This window comes from Panthera leo, chromosome D2 (assembly GCF_018350215.1).
Source record: "Panthera leo isolate Ple1 chromosome D2, P.leo_Ple1_pat1.1, whole genome shotgun sequence".
NCBI lineage: Eukaryota > Metazoa > Chordata > Mammalia > Carnivora > Felidae > Panthera > Panthera leo.
The window spans coordinates 16436695-16455764 of record NC_056689.1 but is presented as its reverse complement, the minus strand read 5'-3'; the positions used below and the strand labels follow the sequence as shown (position 1 = coordinate 16455764).

At 45.8% G+C, this 19070-nt stretch overlaps 1 protein-coding gene across 1 annotated transcript in view; it reads left to right on the top strand.

The window, feature by feature from the left end:
• Window positions 1–19070, top strand: part of DISC1 (DISC1 scaffold protein) — a 358119-nt gene that overhangs the window by 119802 nt on the left and 219247 nt on the right. The window contains exon 7 of the mRNA XM_042907612.1: window positions 17763–17817. Within this exon, the coding sequence (XP_042763546.1) occupies window positions 17763–17817 (55 nt within the window). The remainder of the gene's footprint in view (window positions 1–17762; window positions 17818–19070) is intronic.

Here is a 19070-nt window from a genome sequence, read left to right as displayed (position 1 = left end):
TCTCTTTCCAGAGCTCCAAGGAAGTTATTTCTCTTCGTGTAAAACGAGGATCCCCATGGTACAGTAGGCTGATAGAGGGGGGCCCCTAGCTTGGATCTTCTCATTTCTAGTCTGTTATTCTGCCCAAGTTCTCAGCCTGGGATGTTCATCAGGAGCTCAGAGCACTGCCGGCACTGAGCGGAATTTTGTGTTGCTGGAGGGTGACCACCCTGGGGCATCACATTATCTGGATGACCCTTGGCATCTCGTTTATTTACTCAGAGGTACAGGCAGGCTCCTCCCTGCCTTAGGGCAGTTTGGTGTGTGTAGGTACAGGTTTTGACCCATCAGCTTCCTTTCTTCCACACTAGGGAGGTGAGGCTTCACGCTGTTCCTGGCCAAAAATATTAACTGGAAAAATCATTGTTATTATGTGGGCTTTCCATTTAAGAAGGAAGACACACCTTTTCCAAGCTGATGGGCTGCAGCATGGACTCCCAGAAATGGAGAAGTTGAAAGGAGCCAGTGTGCAGTCATATGGCTTCATAGATCAGAGAGTGCTTGGTCTAGTATTTTTAACTAATTTTGCATGATCCTGTTAACTTAGTTTTTCCTATGAGATACTGGTTTTCTTTTAGAAGATGTTGACTTGGGTGGGGTTGGGGGGGTGGGCATATCTCATAGGAACCCCAGCCAGAAGAATGGATCTTCCGTGCATCAGTAGCTTTGTTGACAAACATTTTTGTTTTTTATGAGAAGAGTTTCTTCTTAGGCCAGATGGGGAGATGCTGACAAAGTGTGAAATAGGCCAATCTTGAAGTCTTACGAAGACAAGGTGTAGCGACTGGTATTGTTACAAATATCTGGAGAAACAGACCACTCAACATCACAGCTGTTATCATCACCGGTGAAGATTTTTCATAGAGACCAGCTCAGAACGCAGGGTGCTGTCTGGGAAGAAGCTGTTTCTGATTTACTCAACTCAGTAATGTGCAAGTTCAAAGGGAAGGATATGCTTCTTTCCTGGATAAACTACACATTCAGCTTGAAAAGGAACTAGGATAGCAATCGGCATTTCTGAGAAAATCACTGGTGGAGACTGCGTGCTTGCATGGCGCCATTGTTTCTGAGCGTTGCTTGTTGGGAATCATCTGGAGGATGTCAGGGAAGGACTGGAAGTAGAAGGTTGTATGCTGGGGACCAGAGACCCAGTGGCTTTTATTTGGACATTCTAATAGAAATCAAAGCGGACCTCTGAATTTTCTGTCTGCGTTTTGGATCAAATATCTTAGGATGGAATGAAGAGCTGCTTTCTCAGAGGTATCCTAGCTGCCTTTCGATAGAGCCAACAAAAATGGTTTTCCTTCAGTGGTCAAGGAACATTTTTAAGGCCCTGGGAATCAGAGACTCCACAGTGTGGAAGCTGACAGAGCAGGGATGTATACAGGACAGGGGCCACCGGAAAGATATGTTCATCCGAAATTCCTTTATTCCCGGGATTCCAACCCTTAAAACATACTCCTTGTCTTCCCTTGTAAATTTCCTTTACTGGGAGAGGTCTATATGGATGTCTTTTATCCAGTGAGCTTGATTCTCTGTCCACATTAACCATCCCTTCTCATTCCATCCCATACAGACTCCACTCCCATTATCGCTAATGGGATTGGATGTGAGGGGTGTGGGTGGGGAGAAGGATGGGGACACAGAGAGGAAGGATGTGACAGGTTCTGGGGTTTTCCTTGAGCCACATCCCTGCATGTGGGGTGTGAGTTTCCATCTGTTTGTTTGGCATAAAGTGAGGAAGGTCACGACTTACAGCTCATCTCTCTCCAGTGCCATTAGCTCAGCCCCCCGGCCTTTGTAGTTCTGTGTGCCTTGCACACCAGGGAAGAGTCGGGCTGTGACCCTGGCCAGCAGCATGTGGCCAACTATAAAGCAACGTAGGAATAATCACAAGTGATAACAATAGAGATCAGGGCTGCGTACGGTACTTCCTAACATTCTTTAGATCCTCGTGGCTGGCTCCTATTAGCCTGTGGTCGAGTTCTTCATTCCTCAGCTCCTGGAATTTTTCATGCTTCACGTGAAATGTGTCCTGGAAGCTCATGGATGAATTGTTTCTCGCGCATTTGGAAGAAATGTGTCACATCGTTTTACAAACCATTGGCACAAACTGTGAAACGAACTCAACCCCTGGTTGCAGGGCGGCTGGCTGGACCTTGGTGCACCCGGGACCTCAGTCAGCGTGACTGGGCAGCACGGGCCGTGGGTGGCAAGCCGGGGCTGCTCCCTCCTCCCTGCCGTGTAGCGCTCTGGGCTTTCCAGTGAGGGTGGCAGACGGTTCAGGAGCTCGGGCATCCGGGTTACATCCCTGTTGCCCAGTCCACGGTGAGCAGCCCAGGCCGATATCACGGTTCCTTTCAAGACAGACTTGACATAGTGAAATTCAGCGGTTCACAATCGACTGGGAAAAAAAAAAAATCAATAGTCCCACTTTCCCCTCAGATACATTTCTTACCAGAGTGAGGAGACACAGTGAACAGCAAGGCCTGGATTGGAAAACAGCCTCCCACACCCTTCCAGGAGGAGCATGATGGATCCCTAGAGTGTGTACAGGGAGGCGGCTGTGCGTCCCTGTGTGCTGGGGCGGTTGCGTGAGGTGGCCCCAAAGTGGGGCAGCGCGGACGCTTCAGGAGAGCCCCTCAGGTCTCCCAGCCTCTCTCCGTTTGAGTGGCTGCGTTCTTCAGTCTCTCCGTCTGGTCTTTGTTTTTCTTCCTTCTCTGCCTCTGTCTGTCGTCACCTGATAGGTCTGTCAAAAGCAGTGGCTGTATGGAACTAATCCATTAGAAATCATTCGGCAGGGGCACCTGGGTGACTCAGTCAGTTGAGCTTCTGACTCTTGATTTCAGCTCAGGTCATGATCCCAGGGTCATGGGATCGAGCCCCATGTAGGGCTCTGCACTGAGCACGGAGCCTGCTTAAGATTCGGTCTCTCTGCCCCCCTCTGCCCTTCTCTTCCATTCTCTCTCTAAAAAAAGAAAGCGAGAAAGAAAGAAAGAAAGAAAGAAAGAAAGAAAGAAAGAAAGAAAGAAAAAAGAAGTCCTCTGGCAATGGTGGCTCTGTTGTTGCTAGAACTGCTGTTCAGGAGATTCTGACTTTTCTTTCTTTATTGTAAGGCATACGCCTTGCTTTCCCCAGGAATTGCTGAGACACGGAATATTTTTCCAGACAGTTGGTGCATTGAGTTGGTGGCACAGTAGCAAATCAAGATTGATGTGTCCTTGTAGCAGTGTGTCTAAAGCAGTGTCATCACTGTTTGGGACTGCTCTGTAGGTGTGCCTTTCAAATCTCATATTTATCATGTCTTTATTTCTTACTTAGACCTGTAATCATCATCACACATTAATTTTAACATTGCTGGTGTTTACAGAATGCTAATCTTGTTCACTGTGACTCTGTAAGACATATTGGACAATATATTCGTTTTATGCGCATTTTGCATATGAGGCTGCTGAGGGTCCCAATTCACACAGCAGCAGTGTTCTGACATCTTTGGCCAACCTTAGATATAGTGGGACTGGGAGAGAGATGGTTAACACTGACAGCCCAGGAGAGACTGGGGCTTTGAGCCCAGTGCCCAGGCAGGCAATGGAGAGAAGTCTGGCTAGCCAGGGCATGGGTCCGTGGGTCCAAGTAAAAAAAGAATGGATGTCATTCCAGACTGGTGATGGTTGTCTCTCTGCCCCACAGATCACCTGGTGTCACCTGAGAGGGATCAGAGCAAACAGCTCTCTGCACATAGGCAACCAACTGCTTCAGGTCAGAGAGGGCAAGGAGCCAGTCCTGGCCCTCCAGGCGCTGGAAGTCTTGTTTATAAAATGAAGATTTGAACCAGCCAATGTTGAAGGTTCCTTGTGGATCTAGAACACTTTTGCACTTTAAGATTTTGTGAAATCAGCTAAGACAGCTAAGACTGATTAAGTTTGAAAACACAGTCATTCTGTTCCTAATGGCCCCCAGATGAGTTCCCCTGCCAGGTTCCCTGCAGACTGTGACCATCTGTGGGGCACGGTGTTCAAGTTCTGTCTTTTCTCAGCAAGTCAGTGCTAATGACCAGCATGTCACTAGACGCGGGCTAGAACCCAAACCCACATTGTAGCTACTGCTCAGAGTTTGGAATGCAACTCACCGCCGTCAACCCCTGTGTCCTTTGGAAGGTCATCATTACATGCAATGAGAAAAGTATACCCATCACAACTTGGAAGAGAAGGAAAGGGTTGGAAAAGAAGGAAAGGGTTTGAAGGAAACTACCACCTCTCTGGGTGGGTGCAGTGGCCACTCACTCCAAGAAGACAAAAAACTCTGTGTTTGTTGAGTGTATTTGAGAAGTTCAGGGGAGGAATCTCCCCTTATGTACAGATATTTTTAAAAAAACTTCATTTTGTGCTAGATTAAGTTTAGTATGATTTTCTATCTCTGTGCTTTGTTTCCTTCAAGGAATTTACAATGTCGGTCGTCACTTAGGTGGCTCTTCTTGGGAGGCTTGTAATTTGTAGACTTACCCATTCCTCTTCTGTAATTTAGCGATCAGAGTAACTATTTTCAGCTAGAACCCCAGGGATTCTTAACGATGGGAGATAATCATTTTAAAGTGATTGCAGCCAGTTCTCCTATTATTGCGATTGTGAGCCATCTCTCGCATACCTGAATGCATGTGGCCTATTTTAAAAGTTTCTCTTCTGGTCAGTTTCAATGTTTTATTTTCCGTGATGATCACCTTGAGAACTGTTGTGTACTTAACTTCTTTGTAACTTGAGTGTCTCCTACAATCTTCTATTCCTTTCCACTGATTTTCTTATTCCTGACATATCCCAAGAGTGTTTCCCTGTTTGTAGGTTACACGTTACTGTTCCCCATTCTGACCCTTTGATGTTAATTTAACACACCCCTAGACCGTTCTTCAGACCTTGAGCTGAAGGTTGAAAGCACTTCCAGTGAAAGGTAATTCAGTTCTGCTCAGATACAACCTTTTCAAGTGACTGTAGGGAATAGTCCCAGGTTGGAAATGCCAGCTCATTGGTCGGTGGCAGTTTAGTTAGTTAAGAGCACTTCTTAACTACTAATTTAATTACTAATTTAATTAACCCATTCTGTGCTGATTCCTAGGCTGCTGGGACAACCTGAAACAGTACCTCTAGGTTTCTGTAGAAACCTTGCACTTTATATATTAAGGTCATTTTTCTTAAGCTCTTCGTCTTGGCTGCCATTATCGTGACTACTTTGTAGATCCTTTTGGGCAAATTTCTTCAGTTTTCTCTGAGTTGTATTGATATTGGTGTTTGATTTTTTTATTCAGTCGCTTGTTTAGGCAGCTGGATTTTTTTCCTGATGTTCATTCATTTCGTTCATCAACAATCTATTTTTGAAGTCTTTAGTAAAATGTGTGTATCTTTAGTTTACCCATTGAAACATTTTAGGAAATAAAATATATAATATTTTCTAGTTTCAGGCATCTGACAGATCTGTTGCTTGGTCAGCAGGTTTTGAAAGAGCCTGAGAGAAATGTAAGGTTTACACTGTTTTGCAGGCTTTACTGTGCGAATGCTTGTTCTTCGACAGACAGCAGGTAATTAAAGATGACTCAGAAAAGCGTCATAAAGCCAAAGCAGAAAGTACAACCTTTTGGGCAAGCTTCATCATTATGGAAAGTATACATGTTTATAAATTTAGGAAAACAGCACACATTTTGCAATGTTAATATTAAATGGAAATGCAAGCAGTTCAGGGTAGTTCTTTAAAAAAGCAATGAGACATCACTTATTAAGTAGTTGGAATTAGGGGGACGGTGATTGAAATGGAAATCTGAAGTTGCCTTTGAATCCCTTAACAGAGTAAACCCAGAGGCAACCTCATTTCCCCCTTGAACCACATTGTAGTGTTTTTAAGGATTAGACTCACAGGAATTTGGTGGAGAAAAGCTCTATAGCCCAGAATTGAAATTTTTTCGAATGTTTAAATACCTTTGGGTTATGATAAAAGTTGAAAATGTGGAGCCCACTAGGTTACCAGTCTTCGAAAGGCTGGTAATTTATTTTCTCCTTGTGTGTAAGAGGAAGGGGTAAAGAGCAGAGTATTTAAGATCTGAATGTAAGGCTTTTCATATTTTTGACTCCCGCTCTCATTTCTTCTTCATTAGACAGCTTAAAATCCCTTGCAGATAGACAAATAGCTGCAAATCTAAATGCTTCTGGCCTATGAATTACACTTTTGATTTGGAGTAAGATGGTTTGAGAAGCACTGAACGATCTGCTTGAATTAACACTAGGAGTATTTGGGTAAGCCAAATACCAGGTTAATCAGTTGGAAATAAACATGTGATTGTTAACGGACCTGGCCTCAGAGGCAAGCTGTGACTCTTGTGGTGTCATGCACTCTCCCAGTGGGGGCGGGAACTGGCAAGGGTGGGGGCGAGGAGCGCATGCGCACGCGCGTGCGCACATCCGCTCCGTCTTATTCCTATCAGTAAATTCGCTAGGCTCTGCAAATCCAGTGAATTCAGCGCTAGCCCTGGTTCTCTCTGCTGCCTGTCTTCGCATCAGCTCCCCACTGACCACGGGAGGTCTTTTCGAGAAGATGGAAATCCTTGCTCGTTCTCTCTCTGCTGTCCCCTTTTGGAGTACTTACATAAGCTACGTAGATACATTTTATTAAGAATTTAGAGTCTTACAAAATACGACATCTCCGTCTCAGTTTGCTGAGTTAGTTGGGGAAGTCGGACTTTACCACAATAACTCTCGAGAGTGTAGTGTTTCAGTTAGAGCTGAGACACAGGATCCCCGGAATTCAGAGAAAGACTCAGTAAGGGGACGAGTCACTAATGAGATCCATCCATATCCAGAGAACGAATCAAAGGACTGAATATTGGAGTGTTTCTGTGGCTTGTTTTTCTTCATTTCTTTCACTTAATCTCTTTTGCTTGGGGCAGAGAGGGAAATATCACACATATTTACTTTACCCTGGTTTAAAAACCATTTGCTTGATTTCTGTCAGATTACTCAAGCTGTTTTCTTACGCTGATACAGTCATGGTTGTTTGTATGAACGTTTATTAAAAAATCTTTCTGGACTTCATTCTTCCCAAGGTCCCCAGGACGAATATGGGTGTCTGTCACGTGAGCAGGCACTGCTGTCATGCTCCTGTCCTTGCCACTGAGCATGCCCGAAATTATGTGCTGTGCCAGAGGTGGTAAGGGTGGCCACAGGTTGCCAGAGCTTCGGCCCCTGGGCACAAACCCTCTCCACTGCACCATGAGGGCTTCCCCAAGGGTAAATGTTCCAGGTAACCAGCTCCATAGCTTTTACAGACTTAAAGAATGGCTTGTTCCTGATGAGTACATGTGCCCTATCGTGCCTTCCCGAGATCATCTGAAGTCTGGAGGAATTCTTGGCATTTTTTTTTTTTTTTTGTCTGTGCCCTGGGTATGTCCCACTGATGACATGTGACATTATCAACCGTGAGGCAAGAAGGGTCCAAAGAAGGAAAAGGCCAAGGAGATAAAATCTTGCATTTCCTAAAGCTGTTTTTGCTGTCATTTCCTTAACCACTTGCCCCCGACAGAAGGTTAGAGGACAGAGCAGTAATTGGCAAGGTTGTTAATGTCAACGGATTCCTGCACTTTTTTTTTTTTTTTTAATTCAAGACCCAAGTAATGCCTTTGCGAGGGTGGCTGTCATTTTGCCCTTTATGTCATTTCTAACTTGCCTTAGTAGCAATCTCTCATTCTTTAACTTATTTTTATTAAACAAGACACAAGGGATAGAACTGCGAACGGGGAGAGAGAAAGGAGGTCAGGGAGAAGGCTGTTCGGAGATGAAATTGATAATCCTCCTTTCCCAGAGCTTTTTGCTAAAATGGAACTTCAGCATCAGGCCACGTATACCCAGGCAAAGAGATGGACAGGTGACTGCCAATAGGCGGCAGATTTTCTGCACAACTCTGTTCTAAGGGCTGAAAAACTGTGCCTTGCTTTGAAAAATGACAGATGTCTGGCCTCTATTTCTGCCTCTGTCACTAACATCCTCTGGCACTTTATATAACCTCTGTGTCTTTTAGACTCTCTGGCTGTCTGCAGACAAAATAATGTTGGTAAGAGAATCTTGAACGGCAGAACAGTAAAAGAATCTCAGATCGTAGGATTGAAAGTTTCTCAGAAATAACTTGGCTCAACTTTCTCGCTTTGCAGGTAAGGAAATAGAGCTCCAGGAAAAAGTGACTCGTGCAAAGTCTCGCAGAGAGTTAGGGGGGTGGTGGAATTCTCGGAGCATCATTAGTATTCTTGTAGTCAGCAAGGGTCAGATAAGAGTAGGGATGGGGTTTGTGGTTGAAAGGCTCATGTTTGGGGCCGGTATGTGCTTGGCATCCTGAGTGTGAGTCTAACATGTAGGGCCACGGCTGGTGCCAGGGGTGGTGACGACAGGAGGAAGCAGAAAGAATAAAGGAATATCACATAAAGTGAGAGGTAGTTTCTCTAAGACACGAACACACAGGAGTTCATCCAGGCCTGCCTGACGTTTGTGGACCAGAGGAAGAGGGACCAAGGGAACGCCCCCCTGACCCTATCTTTCCACCCTGGGATTCTGATGGGTTTTACATGTGGATACTCGGCCTGCATGTCCAAGAAATATCCATACCTTCGAAGTAGCCACCGCATGACCACTGCTTGGGCCTATGGGTGTGTCCCCTGTGCCGTGCTCCACCTTGAGAAGACACCCTGGCAGGAAGCAGGCTCAAGGCTCTTCTGGAAGGAACTTCTGGTCTTGGCTGCCTGGCCCAGTTCTGGATGGGCAAGTACCTTTGGCCTTGTGGATGCTTCACTCCAGGAGTAGAGAGGATCAGGGCAGGGCCCTCTGATGTCTGGATCTACGGGAAGTATTGAAAGTATTACTAAGAGAGGGTGCAGCTTCAAGTTTCTTTAAAAGGCTTTTGAGATATGCCTCCCTAAGTCTGGAGAAATAGCGAGTGAACTGCTATTTGCTGCTCTTTGACTATGGGGTGGGATTCTTTAAGCAAATAGATACCTAATGTGGCGATAGGCCTTCTGAATAAGATGAGCAAGATGCTGTCTGCACTGTCACTCCGAGCTTTACAGAGTGAACCTCTGGCCTTGGCAGCTCGGCCGCAGAGAGGACTTATTTGCATTGGCTGGAGACAGGCTCCAGGCTGAGACCTCTGGGTGCCCTTTGCACAGCCCTGGTCCGTCCTTCCAGCCTTCTGGCTCTCCACACGTCCCCCTCCCCATGCCAGTGTGCATGAGTGTGTTAGGGCTGCCGTAACAAAGGACCGCAGGTGGGTGGCCTAATCAGAGACGTTTATGTGCTTAGGTGTCCAAGATCAAGGTATGGGCAGGGCTGGCCCTATTGAGGGCCTTGAGGGGAGGATCTGTTCCAAGTCTCTCTCCTTGGCTTGTAGGTGATGTTCTTCTCCTGTGTCTCTCCCTACTGTCCTCCTGTATGTGTTTTTGAGTCCAAATTTCCCCTTTTTATAAGGATACCAGTTATAGTGGAGCAGGGCCCCCCTTAACAGGCTCCTCTTAACTAAGTACATTTGCAATGATCCTATTTGCAAATAAGGTCACATTCTGAGATGTGTGTGTGTGGGGGGGTGGGGGTTAGGACTTCAAGATATGAATTTTTGTGGAAAACTGTACAGCCCATACATAGTCGATGAAAAGAAACTATCCAAAAGATACAAGTCAAACAGAGCAAGAGTTCTAAGAGATGGAATTTAGGAAAAGTTCTAAGAGATGGAGATCTTAACGAAAAGACACTGGGTTTAAAATTTTTTTTTTTACATTTATTTTTGATAGAGAGAGACAGAGCACAAGTGGGGAAGGGGCAGAGAGAGAGAGAGCGGGAGACACAGAATCCAAAGCAGGTTCCAGGCTCTGAGCTGTCAGCACAGAGCCCAACATGGGGCTTGAACCCACGAGCCGGGAGATCATGACCTGAGCCAAAGTCAGACGTTCAACCGACTGAGCTACCCAGGCGCCCCATTTTTTTTAATGTTTATTTATTTTTGAGAGAGAGAGGGAGAGAGAGAGAGAATGAGCATGAGCGGGGGAGGGACAGAGAGAGAGGGAGACACAGAATCCGAAGCAGGCTCCAGGCTCTGTGCTGACAGCTCAGAGCCCGACATGGGGCCCGAACCCATGAACTGTGAAATCATGACCTGAGCTGAAGTTGGACGTTCAACCGACTGAGCCACCCAGGCGCCCCATTTTTTTTTTTTTTTGATGTTTATTTATTTTTGAGAGAGAGAGAGAGAGAATGAGCATGAGTGGGGGAGGGACAGAGAGAGAGGGAGACACAGAATCCGAAGCAGGCTCCAGGCTCTGAGCTGTCAGCATAGAGCCCGACGCGGGGCTCGAACTCACAAACCGCGAGATCATGACCTGAGCTGAAGTCAGACACCCAACCGACTGAGCCACCCAGGTGCCCCTAGACGCTGGGTTTTAAACCTCTTCTTCCTCATATAAAGCTCCACCTACAGCAGGACAGTCAAGATCAGTCATGGCCTTTAATCTTCACTGATGCTGGGACTGTAGTGGAAGTGAGGACAGAGGTGGAACCTCCCACCGTCCTGCTTTGACGGTGCCTCTGAGAGAGGTGAGGGTTCCCACGAGGCCTCACCTACCACGGCCCCCCTTATCCATGGGGATGCGTCCCAAGACACCCAGTGGATGCCTGAGACCGTGGGTATCACTGAGCCCCACATATATTGTGTTTTTTCCTCTACATACATACCTATGATAAAGTTTAAGTTATAAATTAACAACAATAACTAATAATGAACAACAATAACTAATAATAAAATGGAACAATTATACCATGTGTTGTGATAAAAGTTATGTGTGCGTGGTCTCTCGCTCAGAATATCTTCTTGTACTATACTCACCCCTTCTTGTGATGACGTGACATGAAAACGTGCCTCCGTGATGGGATGGAGTGAGGCGGGTGATGGAGGTGTTGTGACATAGCGGTTAGTGTACTATTGACCTTCTGACGAGACCTCGGAAGGAGCGTCGCCTGCTTCCAGACTGGTTGACCACCGGTGACTAGAACCGTGGAAGGTGGACCACAAACAAGGCAGGGACTACTGTATTCCTTAGGAAGAAGACAAGAAGGTGATTAGCACCCAGGGAGCAAATATCGAGCACCCACTATGTGCCATCCACAGAAGATCATTGCGCCTGTGCAGCTTTCTTTCTAGCGGGAGAAGGCAGAAACAATAAACATAATAACTAAGTAGACCGCACAGTGGGTTAGGAGGTAGTGAATGCTGTTGTTGAGGAAACAGGAGAGGATGTGAATTTGCAATCTGACATGGAGTAGTCAGGCTGGGCTCACTGAGGGGGTAAGATGGAAGGGGGCAGCGGGAGCGTCCAGACAGAGGGGCCTGCACCCTACCCCCGCCAGGGCGGACTGGAGGAGCTGTCAGGCCTCTGTGGTGGGGCAGAGCCAGCGAAGTGGACCTTGTGGGAGAGGCGGTCAGAGATTTGGTGGCAGGCGGCTGCGTTGGTCCTCGGCTTTCCCTGGGTGTACGGGAGCAGGATCTGAGCTGATCAGTGGTGAGGGCGGAGCGGGGACCAGTTCACAGGCCTTTGCGGCATTTCACAGGCGGTGTCCACGGGCCAGAGTGGCAGCGGCACAGGTGGTTCTTCCTTAGAACTGTTCCTCACCCTGAGTCATCGAACCCAGATTACTGGGCTGAGGGTCTCCCGCACACGCCTCCTTCTGGCCCTTGACCAGTCTTGGCTTGTACTGTTTAGATTAGTCACCACGATTGACTCCCATTCCCTTTCCCCTTCTAGTTATTGCTGAAAAGCAATCTGTCTCTCCCCAAACTGAATGTTTTATTACTGATATTTTTTGACACCAGCAGTAGCATTCCCGTGATATTGCAGGAGTGTTTCAGGGAGCCCCTTTTCATCCCTAACCTGAAGCTCAGGCATTTATTTGTGAGCTCCTGTACTAACCCAGTGGTTTCCTAATCTTTTTTTTTTTTTTTTTTTTAAATCAAAGGCATTCTTATGTGAAATTTTCTTACAGCTGCCCCTCAACCCCGTAGTTACCACGCTACCAATGAGAACATTCACATCCTGCATATGTCTGTTGCTGTAACCTCTCTCGGTCTGCCACTTGGGTGGGTTGAAAATGAAACCGTCTTGGGGAGCCTGGGTGGCTCAGTCGGTTAAGCGTCCGACTTTGGCTCCGGTTATGATATTGCAGTTCCTGGGTTCGAGCCCCACGTCGGGCTCTGTGCGGACAGTTGGGAGCCTGGAGCCTGCTTCGGATTCTGTGTCTCCCTCTCTCTCTGCCCCTTCCCCACTCTCTTTCTCTCTCTTGTTGTCTCTTTCAAAAATAAATAAATACTGGAGCACCCTGGGTGGTTCAGTCGGTTGAGCGTCCGACTTTGGCTCAGGTCATGATCTCGCGGTTCCTGGGTTCGAGCCCCACATCGGGCTCTGTGCTGACAGCTCAGAGCCTGGAGCCTGCTTCACATTCTGTGTCTCCCTCTCTCTCTCTCTCTCTCTCTCTTCCTCCCCCACTCACACTCTGTCTCTCAAAAATAAATAATATTAAAATAAATAAATAAACATTAAAAAATTAAAAAAATAAACATTAAATTTTTTTTTAAACTTCTTAAAAAAAGAGCATGAAGCCATTTGTTAATCTGAAGCAAACAAAAGAGATATCATGTTGTCTGCTGTCTGCCTGCTGCTACATAAGGAAGTGACTTTTTTCATGTTGGACCCAGTATGTATGATCTTAATAATACATATGATTCATTGTGTGTTAGTTTCAGTTGAAAATTGAAAATCCCGCCTGTGTTAGGTTTCTTGGGCGACTTTAACAAGGTATGACACACACTGGGCAGCTTAAATAACCGAAATCCACTGTCTCACTATTCTGGAAGCTAGAAGTCTAAGATCAAGGTGTCGGCAGTCTTAGTTTCTTGTGAGACCTCTCTCCTTGACTTTTTGATGGCTGTCTTCTCCCTGTGTCTTCACATGGTCACCTCTCTGTGTGTGTCTGTCTGTATCTGAATTCTCCCTTTTCATAAGGACACCAGGCATGCTGGATTAGGGCCCACCCTAATGACCTTGCTTTAACTTGATCGCCTCTGTAAAGACCATGTCTCTAAATAAAGTCCGTGATGAGGACACCAACTAATGAATTGGGGTGCGGGGAACACAGTCCACTCACAACTGACCCTCCTTGCCCTCGATTTCCCTTTGCCACCACTAGCTCCGGACCCATCTGCCCCTGATCTGCTTTCTCTGCAGCACATTCTTGCCAGCAGTCTTGATTTTTCTGAGGCTTCATGTGTTGAAGGTGAATTTTGGTCATTTGATTTAAACACCAGTTTGTGAGTGAAGAATAATGTGCATTCACAAATCATGATATTGATTGTATTGTCAATTTAACGTAATTCTGAAATAGGATTCTAGGGGCTCAGTGCGTTAAGCACCCGACTTCGGTTCAGGTCATGATCTCATAGTTTGTCGGTTCGAGCCCAGTGTCAGGCTCTGTGCTGACAGCTCAGAGCCTGGAGCCTGCTTCAGATTCTGTGTCTCCCTCTCTCTCTGCCCCTTCCCCACTCGTGCTCTGTCTCCCTCTCAAAAATAAACATTAAAAAAATAAAAAAATAATAAAGTAGGATTCTAAACGCCAGTCTGGACAATGAGAGCATGTTTGAATAAGTACAACGGCTTCCAGGAGAGGTGGTACGGGTTAAGTTAGCTAGCGGTCAGGAGAATAGACAGCGGAACTGCTTGGGTCATCATTGACCCATTTACCAGCTGGTTAACCCTGGGAAAGGTACTTACATCTCTCTTTGAGTTTTCTTGTCTGAAAATGTAGATGTTATAGTACCTACTTCACGGAGTTGTGAGAATTTAAAATGCTAATGTGTGTGAGGAATATGGAGAAGTGCCTGGTACGTAGTAAGCGCTCAATAAATGTTTGGCGCTCCTATTCCTAGCGTAGCTGCTTTGAACAAAAGATACATTTGAGTAAGTGAGGTCTCGTGTGTTTGTTAAAACGTTGTTTGTGGAGACGGTATATGTGCTTCTAGGATACAGTGTAATTGGAGCTGAGAAGACAGTTCTTAATGTCATTAACAGTATACAAGCTTGAAACAAACATGGGGATGAGTTTTAATCATTGAGGTACATGTAACTCTTGTTTGCAAACATTTAACTTCTCTAATTTGGTGGTTTTCAATTTGAATTCCCGCTCCTGGAATCCTGGCTCAGGGGCCACAGTGTGATGGTAGAACACTAAGTGTGTGGGGTCATTGTGACATCGTTTGTACCCCAGGCCAGACACCCACCCTCAATCAGAACGGATCTCCTGTTGCGTGTTTTATATATTATGGTTCTATGTAACATTTGTTGGAAAGAGTTCTGCTACTAAAAATAGCTTGAAAACCACTAGCCTGGAGTGTAGATTATTCATATTCTTCTGTCCCCCCCATTGCTTTCATTTCATTGCGTTCATCCCCAGGGATGCAACCAATGTTAATATTAGCCTGAGCAAAACATAATTAGGGAGGTAAATCTACTGCAAAAAGCAATACAGCATAAATTAAATAAATTAAATATAAATCAAATCAAATATGAAACAATGCATTCAATTATCCGCATCACTGCCTCCCTGCTCTAACATGGATATTTGAGAGGAGACTCATCTTCTTTCTGGGATAGGACCAGAGCTGAGCCAAGACCAACGAACTGTGTCAACCCCTGGAAGGCTAGTGCTTGACCTATTGAGCAGTAGCTAAAGGCACTGCCTCTTGGTCAGCTACATTTTCAGGGTCAGCAGGTGGACCCGATACCTATCTGTCTTCATTGTTAATGCATGAACTGGTCTGTGTGTGTGGCTGGGAACACCTCCTTATAAAATACTATTAAATGCTCACACAGCATCAATTTCGTGGTGAACCGTTTGCTGAAAAGTTATTAGTTGAATGGGCTCCCATGAGCCTGGAGAGGGAAAGTGCATCTCCGCCCTCGGCAAGTTTGAAGTTCGGACAGCGACATTAGCAGCAGGAAGCTGGTGCTGCCTCTGGAATCAGGCAGAATCGGTCCAGGCACATCTTTGGCACCCTCTGCCCTTCTCTCCCCAGCATCTCAAGGGGCATCTTCTCCCTGCCCTCTGTGTTAGCATGCCACCCAAACTTACCTCCCTTCAGAAGAGCCAGTCTGCATCCAGTCGGCTAGAATTCTCCAGGGAGGATTCCACATGCGCCTTCCCACCGTTCCCACACCGATTTTTGTCACATCGTGACTCCTGGATTCAGAAAACTCTGCTGCCTGGTGCCCTGCTGTTTGTCAGCTCTCCTCCGACCCCGGGTGGCCTGGGCGCCCCTCCTCTGCTGGATGGAGGTCTAAAGTGGGGACCACTTGTTTAGAATGGGCCTGCCCCACTTCTAGGGCATTTGCAGTGGGCACTAACTTGCTTGTACTCAGAAGTCACAGATGGTGGAGGCGACAACTTTCAAAACCAGTTCTTACAGCCGAAGAACAGCAGCAGGCAGGCAGACTGGCAACCTGCCTGTCATCGTTTGCGACCCCTGCTGCAGCAGCTGTTTCGAACGCCAACCCCCCACCCCCCCACACACCCCAGGAAACCTGACCTTCTCACTTTTGCAGCTCACCATTTTGCTCTTCTAGTACCTGTAACTTTTTTTTCTTTAATTTTTTTCTTTTTCTTTTTCTTTTTTGGCTACTGTTGAGAAGCAGTGAGCTGTTGAGGGCAGGAACCATGTCTTTATGCTCCAAGTTCCTAACTTGCTAGGAGCCCAGTAGATATTGAAAGAATTAATGAGTATGTGAATGAATGAATGAATGAATGATGAGCAAAAAGCTCCAGAGCTTATGCTTTTCAGCATCAACGTAATGAAAGGGTCCAGGCCTTCCTTTCCTTCCTGACTTCCATGCTCTGTGCCCGCCCTTCGGCTTCACAGCTGGGTTTCTGCTGAAGGTGCCTGCCTGGTTTGTCCCGTTCAGTGTTCCCTCCAAACCCCCTCTCACAGTGCTGCCCAATTAATTTTCCTGAAAAGCCCCATTTCTTTCTTATTGCTCTCCTGCTCAAAACTGGAGTAATTTCCCACTGCCTGTGGAATAAAGCTCAGAACTTCTTCGCCCGGCCTTCAGTATTGACTAGAGCCAGTCCCTGATATTCCTTTAAGGATTGTTTTGACTGTAAATATTCTAAATACATTGGAAAATGTAACATACACTCATTTACCCACCACTGAGATTAAACAAACATTAGCGTTTCCCCCACTTATTTTCCTAAACGAGTAAGCACACATTTCAGATGCAGGCAGACTTCTCCCCTTCTGTCCTTGCCCCTCCTCCCTCCCTTTAGAAACAGTCTTTCCCCTTCTCATCCATCACAGTTCACCTCTGTGAACCGTATGGTCCAGCTGGCCTCATCCTTTCCCTGGAGTTTCATCCTTCCCTTTTCCCCCTGAGGCCCAGTTCACTTTCTGCCTCTTCCAGGAAGCTTTCCACCTAATCACTTATTTTCCTAAATCGCTACCTAACTTACTGTCTCCACTGTGCCCTTGGAGACGGTATCTGCCTGTGACAGTCTTTACGTAACAGTTTGATCCTACTGGATTTCTTTCTTTCTTTCTTTCTTTCTTTCTTTCTTTCTTTCTTAATTTCTTTCTTTTTTTCTTAGTTTATTTTTGAGAGAGAGAGAGAGACAGAGTGTGAGCAGGGAGGGGCAAAGAGAGAGGGAGACACAGAATCTGAAACAGGCTTCAGACTCTGAGCTGTCAGCACAGAGCCGGATGTAGGGTTTGAATTCAGAATGGCAAGATCATGATCTGACCTGAAGTCGGATGCTTAACCGACAGCCACCCAGGCGCCCCCTAACACTGGATTTCTATTTTCAATAGTAATTTTTCATCTTGTTTTATATTGGAGTTGATTGTCTGGGTGTACTTCCTCTCTTTTGGTAACGACATTGGAAATAAGGTCTGATACTTAGTTTCATTCATTCCTTCGTTCATTTATTCATTCTGCATGTCTCAAATGAATGCCTGCTTATACGCTGCAGGAATTGTTTTAAGCATTGAGGATACGGGTGTGAACCCAACTGACAGTTGCTGCGGTGGTGGAATTTATATTCCCGTGGGGGTAGAGAGAAATTACCTGAATAACAGAAGTGTCAAGGTGGATAGTGCTTAGGAGAAAAAAGAAGAAGGGATAAGCCTAAAGAGAGTGAGGATAATTTATGTCAGATGTCCTTTAAATACAAGTATCTCCTATATGTTCCACCTCACTGCTAAACACAGTGCTCTGTGCATAGTTGTTGGATTGCACAGTGTAGCTGAATAGATCATATTTGATTACTGCCTGTGAAATGCTACCCTGTGTAGACCATCCTGTGTACATTTTCATTCTTTCCTGCTAGGAGGAGCACATCTGGGTTGTTCCTTCACCCTATCTATGCAGTATGGAGATGTGCACTATGGAAATAACAGATTTTAGTACTAGCCAAAGTAGAGCGTAATTAGGGAGGAGAAATCTGCTTCCTAGCAACATGTTAATTCCACAGTCAAATGGAACCAATCTGGCATCATGTTTCCCACTGTTGTTGAGTCTTTGGGCTGATGGAAGGCTCACTGTTTCACCGTGTTCCTATATTTGGTGGTATTGAACTATGATCCCAAGAAGACCAATGTCTTCTTTCTAATTCTTCCAGCCTCCGGGAACGGATAAAAACCCTCAACTTGTCACTGAAGGAACTCACCGCTAAGGTAAGTACCTTTCTGTGCCCACTTTCTAAAGAAGTCTCTGAAGTTATCTTTCAACTTATGTGATATCAAGCTCACATGAAGTTCTGTGTCTAGCTGATGGCTCCACAAGAAGTGTAGACTTTACAAAGCCATCCTACAGGCCAGGTGATGAGGCCAAACAGCCGGGAGCGAGGGCTGCTCCGTGGTGGGGGTCCTGGCTTGTGGTCCCCCAGTGATTGATTGGTTTGGCCTTTGCTTCACCAGGAACTGTCAGTGTTAGGGGACAGAAATGAGTGCTTCTGGGTACCCTCAAATGCTTTTGCATGAAGAGGCTTTGGGGATGGGAGTAATCCAAGAAATCAATTGCTTTTCTTCCAGGAGGACAGGGTTCAGGGATCTGCACAAACAAGTTTGGAAAAGGCGTAGTAGGTGTTTATGTTCTAAATTTTTAAGTTGAGTTCAGAGTCATTTTGCCCATTTTCACTGCCACGTGTACTTCATATCAGGCCTTCAGTTGGTGTGGAGAGAGCATACTCCTGCATTATTCCCTGGGAGCACACAGTCAATTAAATAGTCAATGTCGTGGTTAGTTAGGGTAACCACAGTTTACAAAACAGAATCCTTCCCTGCAGAGATAGTTATATGTGACCGAGAAGGATCAATTACTCTGTGAACTACTACACGTGTGGCACAGAACTGGGTAGGAATTGTTAATTATTTGTGTTAAGTCTGGGAGCCAGGGGTGGTTATGAGATGACCAGGATGTAAAAAGAATGGGTTTCAGAGCAAAGAGCAAAGCAGATGAGAATCCACTGTCCTGGAAGAAATGGTTTTTTTTTCATTTTCAGTGCTCAGGGGAGGTCAGGAAGACCTGCCAAGGGGCTCACAGATCACCACAGCTGAGCTGAGACTGGGGCTGTGTTGTCGGCAGAAGTGTCCACAATTATTCTGGCTCTCTTTTTTTCAGTTTTTGTGTCTGTTTCCAGAAACAAACAAACAAACAAACAAACAAACAAACAAACCAAACAAACAAACAAAAATACAACAAAAAAAATCCAAAACTAAAGCCAAACCAAAAACCATGAAATGGTTTTGCTACAAAATCACACCCCAGTGGTTTGATGGGTGGTTATGTCCTGCCAGAAGGTTTGCCTGGAGAAGAGCAAGATGAAATTTGAGGCACTGCTTTATTGGGAGCCACGCCAGGAGCTGAATCCCCCTGGTAGGACTCTGGTAAAGGGCTTTTATCATGTGTTCTCATACTGTATGTGCTG